The sequence below is a fragment of the Lissotriton vulgaris genome, chromosome 3_1, assembly GCF_964263255.1.
Source record: "Lissotriton vulgaris chromosome 3_1, aLisVul1.2, whole genome shotgun sequence".
NCBI classification, from domain to species: domain Eukaryota; kingdom Metazoa; phylum Chordata; class Amphibia; order Caudata; family Salamandridae; genus Lissotriton; species Lissotriton vulgaris.
In genome coordinates this window covers 237,930,014-237,950,858 of record NC_141689.1, presented here as the reverse complement: position 1 = coordinate 237,950,858, position 20,845 = coordinate 237,930,014, and the positions used below count along the sequence as shown (strand labels likewise).

At 42.0% G+C, this 20,845-nt stretch overlaps 1 protein-coding gene across 2 annotated transcripts in view; it reads left to right on the top strand.

The window, feature by feature from the left end:
• ST8SIA5 (ST8 alpha-N-acetyl-neuraminide alpha-2,8-sialyltransferase 5) overlaps positions 1 to 20,845 on the top strand; it is a 410,270-nt gene that overhangs the window by 276,422 nt on the left and 113,003 nt on the right. For both annotated transcript variants that reach the window (XM_086960349.1, XM_086960348.1), the window contains one exon: positions 4,947 to 5,091. In XM_086960349.1, the coding sequence (XP_086816475.1) occupies positions 4,947 to 5,091 (145 nt within the window). The remainder of the gene's footprint in view (positions 1 to 4,946; positions 5,092 to 20,845) is intronic.

Below are 20,845 nucleotides of genomic sequence, written 5' to 3'. Positions count from 1 at the left end.
TCACAAAAATCTAAGGCTGCTTCTCCGAGAAGTCTCTCTTGTGCTCCAGAAAGGGGCAATAGAAAAGGTACCTCCATCTCAACGGGGAAGGGGATTTTATTCTTGCTTCTTTCTAATTCGGAAAAAAGAGAAGAAGTGGAGACCAATTTTGGACCTCAGGGCCCTCAACAAATGCCTGAAGAAGCAGTTATTTCGCATGGTGGCGATCCAGGAGGTCTTACAACTACTGAAGGGGAACATTTCATGACGTCTCTGGACCTTCAGGATGCTTACTTCCATATCCCGATTCACAGAAACCACAGAAAGTATTTAAGATTTGCAGTGACAGGCAGACATTTTCAATTTTGCGTCCTGCCCTTCAGGCTCAAGTCTGCACCTCGCATCTTCACGAAATGTCTTTCCCCAGTTGCTGCATATCTCAGGCAGCGCCATCATCAAGTCTTTCTGTATCTGGACGACTGGCTGATCAAGGCTGCATCCTTGGAAGACGCGTCCAGGTCTTCCGACGCTTGTCTGCAACTTTTCAATCATTTAGGACTCACACTCAATCGGGAGAAATCAGTCCTTCTACCTTCTCAGCGCATCAATTTCCTAGGTGCAACTCTCAATACTCGACTAAAGAAAGCCTTTCCATCTCAGTAGAGAAAGAACAGGCTTTTGACACTGGCTATGCTTGTGACTTCAAAGAAAACCTTAACAGTCCGACTTTTCAAATCCCTACTGGGAATGATGTCATCATGTATCCTCTTGATACCTCACTGCAGGCTACACACGCGCTCCCTCCAGGAGGCACTCGCAAAACAATGGGTCCAATGCACAGGGTCCTTCGACGATCGCATAAAGGTCACTCCTCAAATGGCCAAGGCCCTTCAATGGTGGATATCGGTTTGAAACCTTTCTCAAGCTTACCATTCCTGGTTCCAGCTACACCACATGTCATCACGACAGACGCCTCCTTGGAAGGTTGGGGAGCTTTCCTCCAAGAACTACAGATAAACGGGAAGTGGTTCCCCTTAGAAAAGGGGCTCCATATCAATCTCCTTGAACTACGGGCAGTCTTCCTCGCCCTGCAAACTTTCCTTCCGAGAATCAAAAATTCCCTAGTGCTCGTCTGTACAGACAACACTACGACGATGCACTACCTAAACAAACAAGGAGGGACTCGCTCAATGACACTCTCTCACGAGAAAATTTGGAACTGGGTAATCGGATACGACATATCTCTTCGAGCAGAGTATGTTCCAGGCATGGACAATGATTCACTAAGCCGACAGAGAACAACATCTCACGAGTGGGAACTGGATCAAAAGATCCTCAACCTAATTTTCTCGAGATGGGGTACTCCTCAGATCGACCTGTTTGCCGCAAGGTCCAACACCAAATGCCCACACTTCGCAAGTTGGCATCCCCAGAAAGGGTCCCTACGGAAGGATGTATGACGTTACCACGCATACTATTACCACGCATACCATTACAACGCGGTATTTACAACGCATACCGTTACAACGCATAGCGCTTTGAGGTGCTGGATAGTGGTAAGTATAATTTTATATTCCAACTCCAGTCCCTGTGGACACTAGGGAAGGTGTTGGATATAAAATTAAACTTATTCCCTATCCTAGAGCGCCCCCCAGCGCAATGCGTTGTAATGGTATGCGTGGTAATGCCTGCGTTGTAAGTGTAGTGCGTGGTAAAAAATGCGTGGTAAACGTTGTATACCCCTACGGAATGCATTCAGCCCTCCATCCTTCTCATGTATGCACATTTCTCTATTGTATACTGTGGTGGTATATCTTGCTTGCAAATGCATGTTTCTATCAGTTGTTTGATATGTTGTTATCTAATGACTTGCATATCCTATACCATCCGAAATGCGCTTTGTTCATTGCTTGCTACTCTGATTCAGGCATGTGAATCTATGAAAGACACCCCCTAACACTGGATAAGAAATGCGTTACTTACCTGTAACTGCAGTTATCCAGTATTGTTGTCTTTCATAGATTCACATGCAACCCTCCCGCCTCCCCTGGAAGGTCTCACCTACTTCTCTCAGTAATACACCTTCTTAGCTTTGTACGTATGAAAATCTGAGGGACTGAGGCTCCTTCCAGGAGGATTCTAGAGGGAGGTGACAGCTGATTGGCTCTTTTCTAGAGTTTGGTCCTTTGTACAAAAGGATAGAGATAGGTTACTAATGTGAGGCCTTTAGGCCTATTTATCTATATGTCTATGGGACATTACTTTATTTATGTACCGGGGTCTCCCATTCAGACGACAGGGAATGATTTAGGCATGTGAATCTATGAAAGACACCAATACTTGATAACTACAGTTACCAGTGAGTAACGCATTTCTTCCCTCAGCTGTTTCATCCCAGCAAAACGAGTCGATACGGCTGTCCGAATCGTGCATCAAGCTCGCTCGTTCAGAAGCCAGCTCCAATGCTTGGTACGGTTCGGCTGCAAACAAGTCATACTGACAAGATCGGGTTCAGAAACTATTGGATCGACACGGACGAGATATTCACATCGTACTTGGTCCTTTGGAATGTGGGACGATTCGGTTGGGAACTAGGGCTCCGGATCAATTTCAGCAATTCCGAATCTGATTCGGAGGCCTTGCTAGTGAGATCGTAATCAGCCCCTAGGTGGGAAGTAGAGCTTTAGAGGTCTATTTTCAAAGGCATTTTGTATTACATAAACCTGAAATATAGAATAATATAGGATAAAATGGCGACAGAGAAATGTTGCCTTAACTCCTTCCATGCTCATGACAAGGTCAGCTCGTCATGGGTGTTACCTGCGCTGTGCGTTTGACGAGTTGGCCTTGTCATGAACAGAGGGATTCATGGAATGTCAGCACAGGAGGGGAAAACCCCCTAGCAGCCAAGGTGTTAAGCAACTCAAGTAAATAAAGACAACATCTAGTATAAAGCCTTTTCCCTTCTGCTCTTGCTATAGATTTTCCTGACTTCCTAATACTCCATTCAAAAATCTGTTTCAAGTTTTTAAACGGTTTAAAATCAGCTACCAAATACTGCCAACATGATATAAACAATTCTATTGTATTTACCTTATATAGAAACATAGTCATATACTGTTTATGAATACGCTGCATATTTGTATTTCACAATGGGCCTTATTTCGATGGCGGTCGGACGAGCATCTGATCGCCATCGCAGTGGGATTGGGACCGCTCGACAAGGTCGCACCTGCCTGAATATGATGCAACCCCCATGTAGACAGTCAAAAATATCCCTTTTTCTATTGCAGCTTGTGCTGGTGCTCAGAAAAGAGGCGCAACACTAGCTGCAATAGAAAAAGGGATGTTTTTAAACATCCATGCAGAATGTGCCAATGTATATGGATGTTTGTGGGGCACCACATGTGCCCCCAGGGCCACATAGTGGAGGCCAATGGGAGACTGCAGCCCTGCTTGGAGATCCTAAAGTCCCTTTCCGACAGCATTTCCAAAGCCGGTGAGACCGCCATAGAAAGGCTGTGGGAAAGGGACATTGTAATCCTTATTGCAGTGCCTGCACAGGCACTGTCCCCATTGTAGGGATTACAGTCCGACCGCCACCCCAATTAGCTCCTTGAGCCTATCGGAGGCGGCAGTCCTTCCCTGGCCCTCTGCGCTCCGACCGCTGGCATCTAAATCCGGCGGTCAGACCGCCCGCCCGACATCGTATTGAGGGCCTAAATGTTTATTTCAAAATACATATTTGATAATGCAATTGCATAACGGCGAATCAACATAATAAATGTATATTCATTGATAAATTTACAGAATAGTTGATGTTTATTACTTATTTGTAAAAGCCTTAATACAAAGAGTTTGATTTCATGTTTAGGCAAACACAGAGAAAGTGGCAAATTACAGCTCGAGGAAAACTAAATTGTTGGTATAATACAAGGCCAACAAAAGGAGAAAAGGAGAAAGGCGGCAACAAATGGTATAAAAGAGAAGTAAAAACGTATGAAAAGTGTAGCAATGTTGTGAGTAGCTGATACAGTCAAGAGTTGCATAAGTAGGCATAAAAAATATTATGAGAATAATCCATGCACACAGTTATACATAATAAAACAAGTGTGTTAAAACATAAATACTGAAAAGGACAAATAACGTGCAAAGAGCAGCAAGTTAAAGAGAGTGTACCCTTAGTATCCTTTTGTTTCAATGACATCATAGATGCTGTTTAGAGTTATAATTAAGGAAAATTATCATATAATTACAACCTGCTTCCCTTGCCATAAAATATGTTTGAAAATACGAGTTTTTTCTTTAATGAAAAGCTGCATTTGGGTTCCGATATGAAATCAACTGCAAACATTAGAACATTAACAATTCATTCTTTGATAAATGCATGAAATAAAACTTTAAGCTACCACAAGCTTCACAATTTACAATGTGATTTGTTAAAGTATATAGGCACGACTCAGAATGAGGGGATTTGCTGTTGACCTAGCAAGTCTCAAAACGGTAAATCCTTGTAAATTACTAAACTTTTCAACCCTTGACAACTTCAAACGTCAGTTTTGACTGTATACACACCTTGGGCCGCATCATTAGGGGGCTTCTGACTCTTAGGAGCAGTGAGTAATGTTTGCCTCCTTCTATTTCTGAGCTGTTCTGTCTGAAGTAATTGTTTAAATCAGAGAAATATCAGGGTAAATGAATTCACCTTACACACTGCAGGGGCATAAAAACAGGCGCTCGGCTCTGTGCAGCCTATCACGATACAGCCACTGGATAGGCTGCCCTGCTGCACACATCGAACGTGGGTTAAGAGACTATGCAGTGATTTAATCTGATTGGCACAGCTCAGTGTCCTCGAGAGCCCCAAACCCAGGGGATCAAAAAGGGAAACAAAACCTGTGAATTTTTAGAAGGGTCGTGCGGTTTCTCCCACCCCACATCACTCACTGTTATTTTATTCTTTTTAGGTCCGCTCTCTCTCGGTGCTGCAACGCCCCTGCTTTTCTGTTCACCACACAGAAAAACACCCCACTTGGGACGAAGCTCAAATACGAGGTGGACTCCAGCGGACTATTCCACATCAACTCAGAGATTTTCAGAATCTTCCCAAAGGTAATTTGAGCCGGAGCCTGCCGGTGCTCAGCACCGGCACTTAATTATGGGGGCCGGGTCTATCACGGGGCATTAAGTGCACCTGTCCTCCTGCCTCAGAATTACATTTTTTTAAAGTCGTGACTCGTGCGTGTCACTGCGCACTGACTGGTGACTCGGTGAGTGACTCTGGCACACACAGAGAGCGTGCGCTGCTGTTGTGATTCATTTACTTAGTCTTCGATGATCATCATGCATCATTCACTTGTGTACTTACTGCTGACGTCACGTGCCTGCCTGCTGCTGAGCTGCTCCCAGTTTACAATACTCTCTCTCTTCCCAGTCCTGTCTCTTCCAGGCCGCGGCGCGGATCAGGGCCCCAGTGGGCGGGACACTGTTGAGTGTTGCAGTTGCAGGGGCCAGGGCAGGGCACTGGGCAGTGCTTTGCTGCGGGGGTTAGGGCTGTGCGCGCCAGAGGAAGCGACGCATGCGCAGATTGCATGTTGCACGCGCATTTTCTCTGCCCACCGCGCCCCAGCATACCCGCACCCCTCTCCCTGGCCCTCGGCGAGTATCTGCTGCTCTGGTATTCCTTCGCCGCCCAAAGTTGCTGGACTCGGAGTTGGGAGCGCATCCATCCGATTCCGAGCGCTCAGCAGGTGAGGAGGGCGAGGCGCGAGCCGCGCGACTAGCGAGGCAGGGCCTGGCGCCCTTACACTAGTATAGTGGTGATTACAGTCCTCCTGGGTGATTAATTAATTTACTGGTGGTGGTGGCCAGTCAGGTTTTTAAAATCATCCTGATTGGCATTGGTCTACCCCGACTCTACCTACCACTGCGGCCCGGTGGGGCACAGGATTACGTTTTAAAAATCAATTAATTGTTGATGATTGGTTGGTCGGTCGTTGGTGAGGAGGGCGAGGAGCGACTCGCGAGGCAGGGCCTGGCGCCCTTACACTAGTAGCGGTGATTACAGTCCTGGGTGATTAATTAATTTACTGGTGGTGGTGCCGGTGGCCAGTCAGGTTTTTAAAATCATCCTGATCATTGGCATTGGTCTACCGACTCTACCTACCACTGCTACCGTCTACGAGCAGCGCCTGGACAAGATGGGGCCAGGGGGTAGGCCGGCGCCGGCCGAAATAAATAAATAATCCTCATGATGAGGCGAGCAGCGCTTTTGCAGGCAGGTGAGGCGAGGCAGCACTCAGGCAGGGCTGGCACTGGGCAGGGCCTGGCTGGGCCCGGCGGGGGACAGGATTACGTTTTAAAAATCAATTAATTGTTGATTGGTTGGTCGGTCGTTGGTTATCATGAAGATTGGCCTGGGAATGATAGGCAGGCGGCGTAGGCCGGCAGAGTCAGACATGAGACATCAGTCACACATATATAATGAATTAACTAATAAATCTGCGCAGGCGAGGCCTACAGATTTACTTTTTTTGTTCATGGACGTCCGGTCACACTGCCTAAATGTTGTTTCTGATGCCCTGGCTACTGGTACTTTGTTGTTGCTGCCAGCAGTGTGCACTGGCCATTTGTTGCGCAGTTGCGGGCTGCCTGGAATCAGTGCAGGATGCAGGCCCAGGGCAGGATTCGGTTTCGTTTTCAGGGCAGGTCGGGCGGGCACGCTCATAAAATCTGTGGGGGTTGGGGCTGTGCCAGGCAACTTGCAAGCACTGCAGGCAGCGTGCGCAAATGTTCTTCTGACTTACTTACACATTAACATTTGCAAAGCAGGGCTGGGGTTTTCTGAAGCAATGGATAGGGCGTGAGCAGTGTGAGAGCAGTCCTGGGTGAGAGAGACACACAAAGCAAGTACACACTGAAGGCAGGAACAATTTATTTATTTATTTGTGCAATTTTATATAGCGCGAACTTTACCCGAAGGTGTCAAATCGCTTTACATAGGACCCAGTAGTTTCAAACATAAGGACTGAAGGTTACAAGCGGCAAATTTTTGACTTACATAAGAACCAGTTGAAAACATACGGACTTAGGAATACATGCGTTATAAAAAAGGTACAAAGTTTTACAAACAGAAAAAAATGCAAATGTACAAGAGATAAAGTCACACAAAGAGGAGATAAACTCTAGGCATATACTAGTGATATCTCTATCTACTTAGGGAGGGGATACACATGGATATACTCAGGAATGGTATATGGTGCAAGGTCTAAAGCAAATACCATTGATTAGAGTTATTACAATAAGTCAAAGAGCAGAGTTCCATAAGTGTGGATGCAGTAGTCACAGCACAAAGGGAGGGTTGGAGGTATGCAAGGGTATATGGCTATGGAGAGAAGGGGAAGCAGAAAAGGGAGGAAACATTTGAGGATCATCCACGGGGAAAAGGGTTAAAGGACGAGGGAATGGGAGAAGGGCTAGAGTCCAGAGAAAACTGTCCGAAAACAGCAGGAAAGTGTCGGCCAGGACAGAGCAAAAAGTCAAGAGGTCCAGGAGAGAAGGTGGGAGCCCAGGTGGCGGGAGATGAAGCTGGAGGATATCCACAGGCGTGTCTCTAACGCTGTTATATTGCAAGGTGTAGTCAATCATACATCAACTAGGGAGGGAGAGGGACACACTAGAATTGAGAGAAAGTGTCCTTTCAGTTTAAGCGATTTGCATTGCATTAGTGATTTTAGCTAATTTATTCCAAAATTGTGCTTTAAATGCACTTTTGAGTTAATCTTTTTCAAAATGTTCACAGGGCAAGAGACCCTCCTATCAAAACCTTACTATGAGGAAGGCTTCCTTGCTGAAATTCGGATCAGCCAGATATATATTACCTCTGACTTTTAGCAGAGCCAGTTGAAAATGTGGGTGGGGCTAATATAGTAAGTGGGTGGAGCCAGTGGATGAAGTGGGCGGAGCCAGAGAAAAGTAGGTGTGGCCTCTGCCAAACATTTGAGCACCTGCACTTCATATTTTACAAATTAAGCACTGCCAAAGGTGTGTAAAACGTATACATTAAATAATGCTTTACAGTGAAAAGTATTCTATCCAAGGGATGTGGGTGGGCCTAGTCATTCCAGAATTCTCGATGTGTGTGTGACATTCTGGAAGGGTCCGTGGTGGTGAAAGTCACGTGCGGCGGTTGGGCCGTGCAGAACCTCTGTTTCCTGTTGCCCTTTTACTGTAATGTTGCTCATTTAAACGTACCTGAAGTACCTGGGATTCAGCCTGGACTTTTTTCTTTCTGAGGCCAGACAGCTATCCCTGAATGTTCCTGCATGTTAGCCTGATTTTCTTTTCTTTTTTCTTTTTTTTAACATTTTTATTGGTATTGCAAGAGGCACATTAAATAAATACATTTACAATTCATGACATAATTATATAATAACTATTTTCCAAAAGAAAGAGAGAAAAAAAAGAGAAGCAGAATACGTAAGCATTACAGAGGAGAAAAATAACCATAAAGCTTATAAGAAAATACAATGTGGTCTCAGCCATCAAATCTACTCTTGGAAAGTTATTCTGATCCAAATACAATTCCCAACCCCTTTCTTTTTTCCTCAGAGAGTTAGGCCCTCTTAGTCTAGCTAAAGCAATCTCCATGGTGTGTATTTCATTCACCAAGGCCCACCATTCCATAACGTGTGGCGGATCTGGCGCTATCCATGCTCTAGCTATGGTTAATCTTGCACAAGCAAATAAGATAGAATTCAGATCTTTATTTGGACAATTCAGTTCCTGAAGGTCTATTAGAATTAGGTGAGCTGAGAGAGGCGGAAACACAATATGTTTCCTTTCTAATACATCTGCTACGCCCTTCCAGAACTCTGATAATGCCGGGCATGAGTAGAGCATATGACAAATATCAGCAGCCTCCAGTTTACATTTAGGACAGCTTGTGCGTTCATTTTTATAATTATCTGATGCCCAGCTAGAAATTCTCTGAGGGGTATAATATAATTGTCAGATAGTCTTATAAAGCTGCAGTCTAATACTAGAAGACTGTACCACTTGATTAATCTGAAGAAGAGAAGCAGATATTTGCTTAGAAGTTATATTTAATCCCAGCGTAGCCGTCCACTTAGATGCTAGTTTTCCGCAATCATCTCCCTTTGCCTGATTCAGAAGTCCATAACTTTCACTAATCAGTGATTTAGTCCGATCTGAGTACAGGCATTGCAAGATGTCCGAGTGTTTTATTTCTTTGACATTCATCTTACGAACAAAGAAGTCTTGGAGTTGCATATATTTAAAATACATCCTATCACTTAGATTGTGTATTAATTTAAGCGAAGTAAACCCTAATAGTCCGTCAGAGCCATAAAGATCTCCAAGGGTATTAACGCCGCAGCTAGACCATACTGTCCAAGTCCCATCTGAAAAAATTCCAGGAAGTCCTGGGTTCCCCCATAGCCTTAATTCAGAGTTAAAATAAGATATCTTATCAAGGGTCATTATCGGTTTCCAAATTTGTACAATATGCCTAGTAGTCTTGAATTTTACTCGTTTGAAGTAATTTGGGTCATTAGTTCGGTCTATGAATTGTTTGCAATCAGGCCCTAGCATTAGCTGATGAAAAAATAAGGATTTATCATTTCTCAATAAACTGCACATCCTACCAAAGAAGGAAGCAAAATAATATAATTTAAAATCGGGAAACATTAAACCGCCCTTTTCAGTCGGAAGTTTTAGGAGATTTATTGCTCTCCTAGCTTTTTTGTAGCCCCATATATAACTAGAGCAAATTCCATCAAGTTTAAAAAAAAAAAAATTATTAAGGCGTAGCGGGATTGATCTAAATAAATAAAGACATTTTTTATTTTTTTTTATTTTTTTATTTTCAATGGCAGAGGCATAAAGTATACAAGGACGAAGACAGCATTTAGTCAATGACAATCGTTCACATAGTTGCTGATACATAAATAACTAAACTAAGTAAGAAAAAAGGAAAAGAAGAGAAAAAAGATAAAGCATGTAGCACGTAAAATATCTCTTTACAGATGTGGTCATTATTGAATTAGATCCAGTTGTCAATAGGAGACCATAGCTTCCTAGCAAATATCTTCTTTCTCTGTCCTTTCAGTTTATAAACTGCTTTGTCCATTCTATAAACATTTAACAGCTTTCCCAACCATTGCTCAAATGATGGTGGATCGACATCTAGCCATCTTGAAGTAATACAAAAACGGTAAATGGACATTCCAATAAAAAGAAAATGTTCTTGATCAACAGATAAACTCTTGGATGGAAAATATATACCAAAGATAATCACAGAAGGACATAGTTTGATATTAACATTAAGCAAGTTGGTCAAAAACTTTTCTATCTTGTCTATGTATACAACTAGTTTAGGACAACTAAAGAACATGTGACATGAGTCTGCTGCTAAAGTTCCACAACGGCTACAATTGATGCCTTTCGTAGCTTTCCATTTAACCAGTTTAGCAGGTGTATAATAAAGATCTAAAGAAGCCATGTAATGTTGACTTTTGAGAGAGCTGTTGATTAGTGTTTTGTTGCTAATCTCGAACGCCCTTGCCAAATCTATCCCTTCTATGCACAGTTTCCTTTCCCATTTCTGGGCTTGTTGATCGAGATCATCATGCAACCTGTTAACCATTAATTGATAAATTGTGCCAATACGGCTATCCCTCCTACCACTCTCCAAGATATCGTTGGTCTCCATTGCGTCACTGTATAAGAGGTTTTTTTTTTCCAAAAAGCTACGAATTTGTAAGTATTTGAAAAATTCGTTTCTGGAAAGGCCAAATATATCTTGGAGTTCAGAGAAGGACATTAAAACCCCATTTTGATACAGTTGCCCAATTGAATGAATCTGTCCCAAACGAAGTCGATAGGTGGGGATATCTTGAGAGATCCCTGATAATGAAATATTGCAACAGATAGGTGTATAAAAATTATATTTTGAAGTTATCCGTAAAGCTTTGTTAATTTGTCTCCAAACCAAAAAAGCAGAAAGAAAAACCTTAAATTTTGTTTTTTTGTAATAGCTCGGCTCCATGAATATCAATAAGCATTGGCGCACATGAGCGCCCATAAGCATTTCGAAAATAGATGGTGCCATAAAGGTTTCGTTAACATGGTCATGAAATAGTAAGACCTTAATTGTTTTAAGAGTGATAGCCCAATAATATATTCTAAAGTTCGGAAATCCCAACCCAGCACGCCCTTGCGGGAGAGTACACCACTTTAAAAGATCTTCTTGAGCGGCGATACCCCCATAGGAATTTGGACAACATCCTATCTATTTTATTGAAAAGAGACATAGAAAAGAATAGGGGAATAGTGCGGAAAAAATAAAGAAATTTTGGAAAGATCAACATCTTAATGACATTGGTCCGTCCGAATAAGGATAAGTGTAAATTATTTATCCTTTCTAAAGTTCTATTAGTGGATATAAGTAAAGGATCCAAGTTTAGTCCAACAATGTCATCTATTTTAGATGATATAGTTACACCGAGGTATGTGGCAGTAGAATTTAGTGGAATATCAGTGGGTGTGCCAGTTTTAGAATGTATAATCTGGGTTTTTGAGATATTAAGTTTGTATCCAGAGAATTTACCAAATTCACTAGCAACTTCAATTATTTTAGGTAAAGCGGTAGAAGAATCAGAGGTTACAATGGCCACATCGTCTGCGTATGCTAAGACTTTGTGATCAACCTCATGAAGTCGGACTGGTGGGATGCCAGGTTCTGTGATTAATCTGTTCAAATAAGGTTCTAAATAAAGTGCAAATAAAAGTGGAGAACAGGGGCAACCTTGTCTGGTCCCCCTAGTGATTGAAAATGGTCTGGAGATATCCGTGCCTAGTCTTATTACACCCTTTGCATTAAAATAAAGTGACTGTACAGCTTTAATAAATTGTGATGGGAAGCCCTTCCATTCTATTACAGACCAAAGGAACCCCCAGTCTACTCTGTCAAACGCTTTTTCAGCATCGAGTAGGATCACTCCGACTGGGGATTCCTTTGCTTGAGCCCAATCCAGCAGTGCAATAACACGTTTAACGTGATCTGTAGTGTCCCTATGTTTAATAAACCCGTGTTGAGTGTGAGAGACCAAGCCTGCCATGACATCATTTAATCTATTTGCGAGGATTTTAGAATAGATCTTACTGTCTGCCGTGATAAGGGAAATGGGACGATACGAGCCTAGTTCCTTTGGATCCTTGTTCTTTTTCACAAAAACAACTATAGTGGCAGTGGACCAAGAATCAGGGGATTTGTCTTGGAATGCTACATTAAAGATTTTTAACAACTCTGATTTCAGCAAATGTCTAAATGTCCGATAAAATTCGAGGGGAATCTGGTCGGGCCCCATGGCTTTGCCAGCTGCTAGACTCATAATAGCCTTTTCAATCTCTTCCCAGCTTATTGGCCTAGCAAATAGATCAATATCATCTGTACACAAAGAAATTTGGTTAGTGTTTTGAAGATAATTTATGGGATTAAGAGTCTTATCAACTTCATTATTATGATCATTATACAGCATCTTGTAAAAGCCGTGAAATGCCTCTAATATTCCTTCCTTACTTTCGTGAGAGACCCCATTTATGTCTTTAACACACTGTATTTCATTAAAAGAAGATTTTTGTCGTAAGCGCTGTGCTAAGATTTTCCCCGTGCGTTCACTAAATTCGTAACGTTCAGTTTTATATTGTTTAAATTTTGCAGCTACTTCGTCGGCAATATGTATACGAAGACCTGAACGGTCAATGGTTAATCGTATTTGTGCATCCTCTATACCAACATTATTTTTGCATGCAGTAGATAATTCCATCTCGGCCAACCTGATCTTATTTAGCCTATCCTTAAACTCTGTTTGGTTTTTTTTCCTCTTATAATTTGCGAAGCTGATTGTCTCGCCCCGTACAATGGATTTGAAAGAATCCCAAACTACTTGTGGAGAGGCAGTATCATTGTTTATTAGAAAGTAATCTTTAATGATTGTAACCATAAATTGAAGATAATCTTCATCTAATAATAAATTTCTCTGGAATGACCAGGATCTAGTTGGGTTTTGACAATCAGTGGGAAATTGAATCTCAGCAATTATGGGGTTATGGTCTGAAATGACTTGTGGTAATATTTCAATGCGGATTTTCTCCAAAAAAACTGAGGATACAAAAAAGTAATCTAAACGGACAAATTTCCGATGAGGAATAGAGAAAAAAGTATATCCAGGGTCATTATAATAGAATTTATTCCAAACATCAGTTAGCCCGTTACTTAGTACCAGGTCTCTAAGTGCTTTATAAGTTTTGATCTTACGACCCGTATATCTCTTCCCTAATTTGATATTCCAGTCGGCTGACATATGTATATTTAGGTCCCCACAGACTATTATCGGTTGTGTCCAAATGGATAACTCTGTATTCATAGTATTAAACAGTTCAGCATCGTCCAGATTGGGGCCATAAATGCAACATATGGTAAATTTACAGCTTCTAATTTTTAGTTCAGCAAGCCCCCATCTGCCCCATTTGTCAGATAGTGTTTTTAAGCACTTCCCAACTCCCTTTCGCATACAAATTGCAACGCCTCTCTTAATACCCATTTGTTTAGATGTAAGCAAAACTTCTAATCCCAAATTATCCAAAAGAAAACATTTATCCCATGAAATGTGAGTTTCCTGGATACATAACAGATCAATATTCAATGTTTGGAGTATTGTTCGAAACATAGCAATCTTCTTTAAGTCATTAAGACCATTAATATTAATAGTACATATTTTCACCTTTTTATACATGTCGAAAATAATAGAAGAAAAAAATTGTTGACCATCATCACTAGTATTTGCTCTTCGGTATTATCATTTGAATGCCTTCTATTCATCCTTGTATTGAACACCTCTGCCTTACACCCCCACCACCAACCCCTGCCCTTACCCACCCCCACCCTTATTCCCAGAACCCCTCCCCCCACCCTCCCCACTATAGGAGGCACAGGAACTTTCAGTTCCTGAAACGTATGGATGCCGTGTCCCTAACCCATGGCGTCCTTACCAAGAAAAAGAAAAAAAGAAGGAAAAAAGAGAGAAGAAGAAAATTTAGAAGAGAAATAAGAAGAAATAAGAAGAATATAAAATAGAAAAGCATAGCGGTCCTGCATTTTTAGATAATTATTAAACAATATAATTACTAAGCACGAATTCTGAATTTATCATACTGTGCATCAGAGTTCTTCATGATTATTCAAAGAGAGTCCAAATACTCCTTGGCTTTAATTGTAGAGATAAAGTATTTTGTTTGGCCTTTAAATATGGTTTTTAATTTTGCAGGACCTTGGAGAAATACTGCTACTTCTTTCTTCTGAAAATCAGGAATTAATTGCCTCAATTGCCACCGTTGAGCCACAGTAGCTTGGCAATAGTCTGGTCGCACGAAGAACTGACAGCCTAGACCATCCGCTTTCTTATCCGGTCTAGCGTTTACATAAATAGCTTCACGGGCAAGGAAGTTATTAAATGACACCAAAATGGCCCTGGGATAATTTTCTTGACCTTGTCGTGGTTTCCTCATTGTGAAAGGGAATCTATGTGCTCGTTGTATTTCCCGAGCCCAGTCCCAATCGGTAATTTCGGGAAAAGCATCATTTAATAAATTGATAATGAACCTCCTCGGGTCACCTCCTTCTTTATTTTCAGGGATCCCCAAAAAACGCAGGTTGCTTCTACAAATAAAGAAATTTGGGTGCGATTTTCATTTTTATTAGATTTATACGCCCAATCAAGCTGAGCGGAATCTTGTGCCATTTTTTAAGAGATTTAGCAACTTCTTTTAGTAATGGATCATAGTTGAGGTCTATTATTTCAGCAATCTTTGCTGATATTTTAACCCCCAAATATACAGCATTAGCACATAGGCCCAATACAGTCGTTGAAGGATTATAATTAGCGATGACTTGCGTTTTGTTTATATTTAATTTGTATCCGGATACGTTGCCAAAATCTTTTGCTTCTTTTGTTATTGCAGGTATGGCCTTAGCTACATCAGTGGTGAATATCGCTACATCATCCGCATATGCGGTAATTTTTAGATTGTTCCCCCTATGTTGTAATGGAATAATATCATGCTGTGTTGGGAGTGTGTTAAAAAATGGCTCTAAAGATAGCGCAAATAACAGGGGAGAGAGGGGGCACCCCTGCCGTGTTCCTCTTCCTATTGGAAAACTGAGAGAATTCTTTCCTGCATAGCTAAGCTGTGCCATTGGTTGATGATATAATGCCTGAATCCACCCTAGATATTTACCCCCCATGCCGAATGCTTCCAATACGGCCCATAAATATTCCCACCCCACTCGGCCAAATGCCTTTTCAGCATCTAGTATGACCATACCAAGTGGGGTGGAGTTAGTTGACGCTACATCAAAAGCCGTAATAGCCGTATTTATATGGGCAGTAGTGTCTCGTCCTATAACAAAACTGTGTTGTTGCTTATTCACCAATTCAGGCATTATGGGTGCAAGTCGGTTTGCTAATATTTTGGCAAAGGCCTTAGCGTCCGAGTTAATCAGCGATATGGGTCAGCCACCTTTTGTTTCTTTAGAAAAAATACTATATTGGCTGTTCTCAAGAAGAGGGAGCTCTCCGAGTTTCTCCAATATAATCTACAACTAATTTAAATAAAGGAAGCAATTCCGTCAAGCAGGTTTTATAAAGTTCTATGGGGAGTAGATCCTGTCCTGCTGCCTTACCCGAGGGAAGAGATAAAAATGCTGTCTTGATTTCATCTGGTGTTATCTCTGAATTTAGAAAGTCAACTGCTTCTTTATTTTGTTTTATATTCATATAAGAACTAAGGTACGATAATATATCTTTCTTACTAGGGACTTTTTCTGGAGTATACAGTTTACGATAATAATCAGCGAATAGTTCTAGTATCTGATCTGGTTGATTATATGTAACCATATCGCTACCTTTGATTGCTTTAATATTAGTCTTTGCTCTTTTATCTGCCACTTTATAAGCGAGTACTTTTCCAATCCTATCCCCGCTTTCATACTGTGTCAGATGGTATTTATGAAGCCTGGCGCTGCTTTTCTCCCTCAGGGTCCTTTTAGTATCTGATTGTAATTTCACTAAGTCCATTCTTATCCTATCACTATTTAGCTTCCCCTCCATTAAATCATTTGCCAAATTTCGTTCCAGAGCCAGAATATTAGAAGTAATAGACTTCATCTCTTTCCGGGCCTCAGCGTTTTTTATTAAGCACGTATTGTTGGGCAAGGCCTCTTATACCTGCTTTGCATGCATCCCAGACAGTTGTTACTATTGTAGTGTTTAAATTAATATCTATAAATTCCCTAATGTGTTCTTTCAATTGGGAGATAAATGTTTGATCAGAAATAAGAAATCTGGGAAATGTAAATTGTCGTACCTCTCGTTTCTTATTATAAATATTAAATTCCAGTAGTAGAGGATTATGGTCAGAGGTTATTCTAGGACACAATTCTATACTACATCCTTCCAGAATTCTATTTGTTGTCCATACCAAATCTATTCGGGAACATAATTTATGGGGGGCTGAGTAATAAGTAAACCCTGCTACATTAGGATACTTAAATCTCCATACATCTGTCAAGTTATGCAATCGACTAAGTTCCAATATTGCTGCTCTAACTTTACGCATAGGTTGTGATATACCGTGTCTAGTAGAGTCCACCGCATAATTCATAACACAATTAAAATCCCCCATAATCATCAGCTCCCCTTCCCCTTCCAACAGTTCAATATTTAAAAAATCAAACATTTTTGGTTCGTCAATGTTAGGCCCATAAACGAACACAAAACACATATTTACTATGTTCAAATTGTGCTTGAGCGATTGCCCATCGCCCTTTTGAATCAGCAGCCGTCTTCGTAATTTCAATAGCAAAATGTTTCTGTTTTAATATTGCCACCCCTCTGATTGAAGCCCCCAAAGTAGAGCAAACAATAAGTTCGTATCCAATCTGTCCCAATAATTTCCTATCTTTATACCCGATGTGAGTTTCCGATATCATAGCTAAGTGCGGTTCGTACATATTAAGTTCTTCCTGAACCGATCTTCTCTTTTGTTTACTGTTGAGACCTACCACATTCCAAGCAAGACATCTAATCTGGGTCATATAGAAGCCATAGATGAATACATTTCCTCTGTGTTTTTAAATACTTCAAAATGCCGAATTTACTCTTTCTCCATTTTTTATTTTCAGCCTCTTGCGCCTCTTGAAATAAATTTTCCCCTACTTGACCAACCCCGCTTCGCCCAAGTCGAAGCTCCTCCCACCCCTCCTCCATTCCCCTGCCCTCCCTTCCACTCTCCTAGATCCCTCTCCCTATACCTACCCGGAAGCATCCCCATATCTTCTGCTGCCGCTTATGGGGCAGCCAGCCAGGGAGGATTCCCTAGGAACCCCAACCCTATGTATTGCTCTCATACAGTAAGACAAATGGCCTAAAACTATAGAACAAGATTCAAGAGAGAAGGAAATTGCCCTAGTCAATTGTAAACACATATAGCACCAATAGCAGGTTAGTAACATAGCAGGTTAGGCTAATGTATCTTATTTTCCCCCCCTCTCCTTCTATCCCATTATTTGCTTAATTAAGATTTTGAGTCCATTTTCGAAAGAAAGTGCTCCGCCTCTTTGACATCATAAAAAAAATAACTATGGCCGGACATAATAACTTTGAGGCGGGCCAGTTCTTGTAAATAAACCGTTGCTCCATGAGACTTAATGGGGTCACTCAATTTACGTAGGCCCTATCTTCTGTCCATAGTTACTTTGCTCAGATCAGATTTTACTAAGCATGGGCGGAAAATCCGTTTAGCTCGCGGATTTTGCGGATTTTCGGTAAATTCGCAATCCGCGAGATTCGCGAATCTCCCGCAAAATCCGCAAATCCGCGAGCAGCGGATTTTATGGCTTGCTCGCACTGTTCGCGTGAGTTCGCGGCTTTCCAGTACAACTTCGCGCCCCGCGAATAAGCGCTAAATTGCAGAAATACGATCTTAGCAAAACTGAAACTACTTACCAGGTTCAAAAGTTCAGGCTCATCATTAGTAGCCATTTCCTGTAGTGCTTCCTGAGGGGCCCCTCCAGAGTTCAGTTGCCAGTTGCAACTATTATGTGACCCTGCTCTGAACCTCAGAATAGTTACACATATGCCACAAAGGTCCTGAATTACAGCTAAGGGAGACAAGCAGGAGCCAGGCTGGAAGTTCAAATCCATTAATCAGCCCCTAATTCATTATTGTCAGTTGGGGCAGGGCAGGTGTTGTAACTAATTTTGCAACAATGAAAGCACTTAGCAAGTGCAAAAGATCACTAACCAGGAAGCATTATGGAAGCAGGTGCCAGCTAAAAAAATATTCTGTGACACATTAATCAGCCCCAAATTAATTCAGGTCACTTGAGGCAGGGAAGGTGTGCTTTGCTTTGCCACAATAATGTAAAACTGGACAACCAGAGGGTGCTGTGATGAAACAGAGGGTGGCATGGGTGGGCCAGAGGGTGGCATGAGTAGTCAGAGAGTGGCAGTGGTGACAGAGAGTGGCAAACACAAAAAAAAAAATAATCCGCAAATTCGCGAGAATTCGCAGATTTTCCGGATTGCGAGTTTGCAAATCCGCAAAATTCGCGAACGCGAGATTCGCAAAATTCGCCCATTTACAAAGAAAGTTAGATTGTCAATTGTCACTGGAGTTCTTGGTCTGGCTTTCATTGAAACTGCTTGCCTAAGCAAGTAATTGCCAAAATAGATTAAAAAGGGCCGTGGGTATTTACTCTCCTGGGTTCTGGGGATAATGGGGAGTCTATGTACTCGCTGAAGCTGAGAGTCCCAGTCCCAGTCAGATAGTTTCGGGAAAGCCTTTTCTAGTATTTTTACCATATACCCCCTTGCATCAGCTCCCTCAGATCCTTCAGGTATCCCAAAAGAGTCGCAGATTCTGTCGCCTCTGCCGGTTTTCCAAATCTTCAACTTTGCTCTGCAGAGCTCCTATTTCTTCATTGTGTCGATCCGATGAAGCCGTAGTAGTGGCAAGGGTTTCCTCCACTTCGACAACTCTTTGCTGTATTTCCTCAATTTCTTTTGTTACGCCACTCAGTTTGTTAGTGACTTCCTGAAGGGAGCTATGAATTTTAGTGTTGTCCTCCCGTAGTTGTCGGAAGTTGTCTTGTACCTCTTGGCGATGATGCATTAATGTTTTTAAGATTAGGTCCAAAGACGAGGCATTGACATTAGCAGCATTAGCAGAGGGAGAAGCCAGTGGAGGGGAGATAGTGGATGTTAGGGCTGAGCCGCTATGAGGGGAAGTAAATACACGAGGTTTGTCTATCTGTATATTCCCAGTACTCCCAATAGTATCAATATTGCCATCAAGAGTGTTATCAGTAGGTAGTATATTCATAGGAGCGGGAGTGGAGAGGTCTGTTGTAGGAGGCAGCGGCAAGGGGAAAGATTCTGGGTCTGTATTAGATGGGGCAATGCTCTCGAGCAGAATAGCCTGCGGGTTTTTTAAGTTGTTTTTTTTAAGGCTTTCATCTGCAGTAGAATTATCTGCTGGTAAGGTCAGTGATAGTTTTTTTTGTTTCTCTTTTTGGAGCTTGAAACCATTTGTTCAGCGGGCTCTGATCTGTAAGCAGTTTCCCTCCAGCGAAGGTTGGTATTAATGTGTTTAATAAGGCTGCAGGGATCATATTTCTCCCCCCTTTCTTAGTTTTGTTTTTTGCCTTTCCCCTTTTTTTGAGGGCTGAGGATCTGTTAGCCTTTAATTGCACAGAGCTATTCTCCATGTCCTCGCGTATGTCTTCTCCCCCCTCGGTATCACCTCCTTCAACTATCTCCTCATATTCTGCATCGTCAGAGTTAGCCTCCAAGAACATCTCATTATCAGCGCTATCATTTCCATCAGCGCCATCAAAAAGATTATCTTTTCTCTCGTCAATTGTAGTCGGATCTAAACCCGGTAAGGACTGAGGAGATTGAACAGGTTGTGGGCCAGGTTTAGTAGTAGCATCCGTAATATGGACCTGCACCACCGTGTTCTCATTATGTTCTGCCTTACCCAGCTTGTCCGCCTTGTACGTAGCGCTCCTACCCACCAAGTCTGACATCGCTTTACCTTCTTTGACTAAGTTATCAATAGATATATCAGATTTATTGGTGCATATTCCTGTTACTTCGATTTTGCCTTTTCCTTTGTCTTTGTCTTTATCCTTGTCTTTTTCTTTGTCTTTATTTTTGGTAACTGCTGTAGTAGAGCTAGTTTGTTTTGGTGAGTGTATCTGGAGAAAGTTGAATAGCTTGTTGTTTATCAAGTTGCCTATCAGTTTGGCGAGGCATCCTTGTTACCACTGCTGGTGAAATCGGTTTAAAAATTGGTGAAGTATCCTCGTCCACTCCATTTTTCATGGGAGTTCCTTTAGTTAATTTATTCTTAACGTTTTTGGGTGCCATCAGCGCGGTATGCCTGCCTTGTCCCTAATAGCGTAATTAATAAAGCTGATAGCGTTGTTGTTTGAGTCAAAGATTGCTGTACTACACTGATGTTACAGCACCAAAGGACAATAGCTCGGTATGCCTTCTCCCCACAATGCCCAGACAATCAAGATTGGGCAAATCTTAAACTTCCTGGTCGGTTCCGAGCTCCGGCACAGTCACTTTAGTATTACAGGCAGCTCAGGCTAAACACCTCAGGTAGAGCAAACAAAGCACCTCGGAGAATCAGAAACCCCCCGTGCTTTACCTGATGAAGTCGGTCAATTGAGGCAGTCTCTGTAATTCAGCGCCTGGACCCTCTAAGCCAGAGC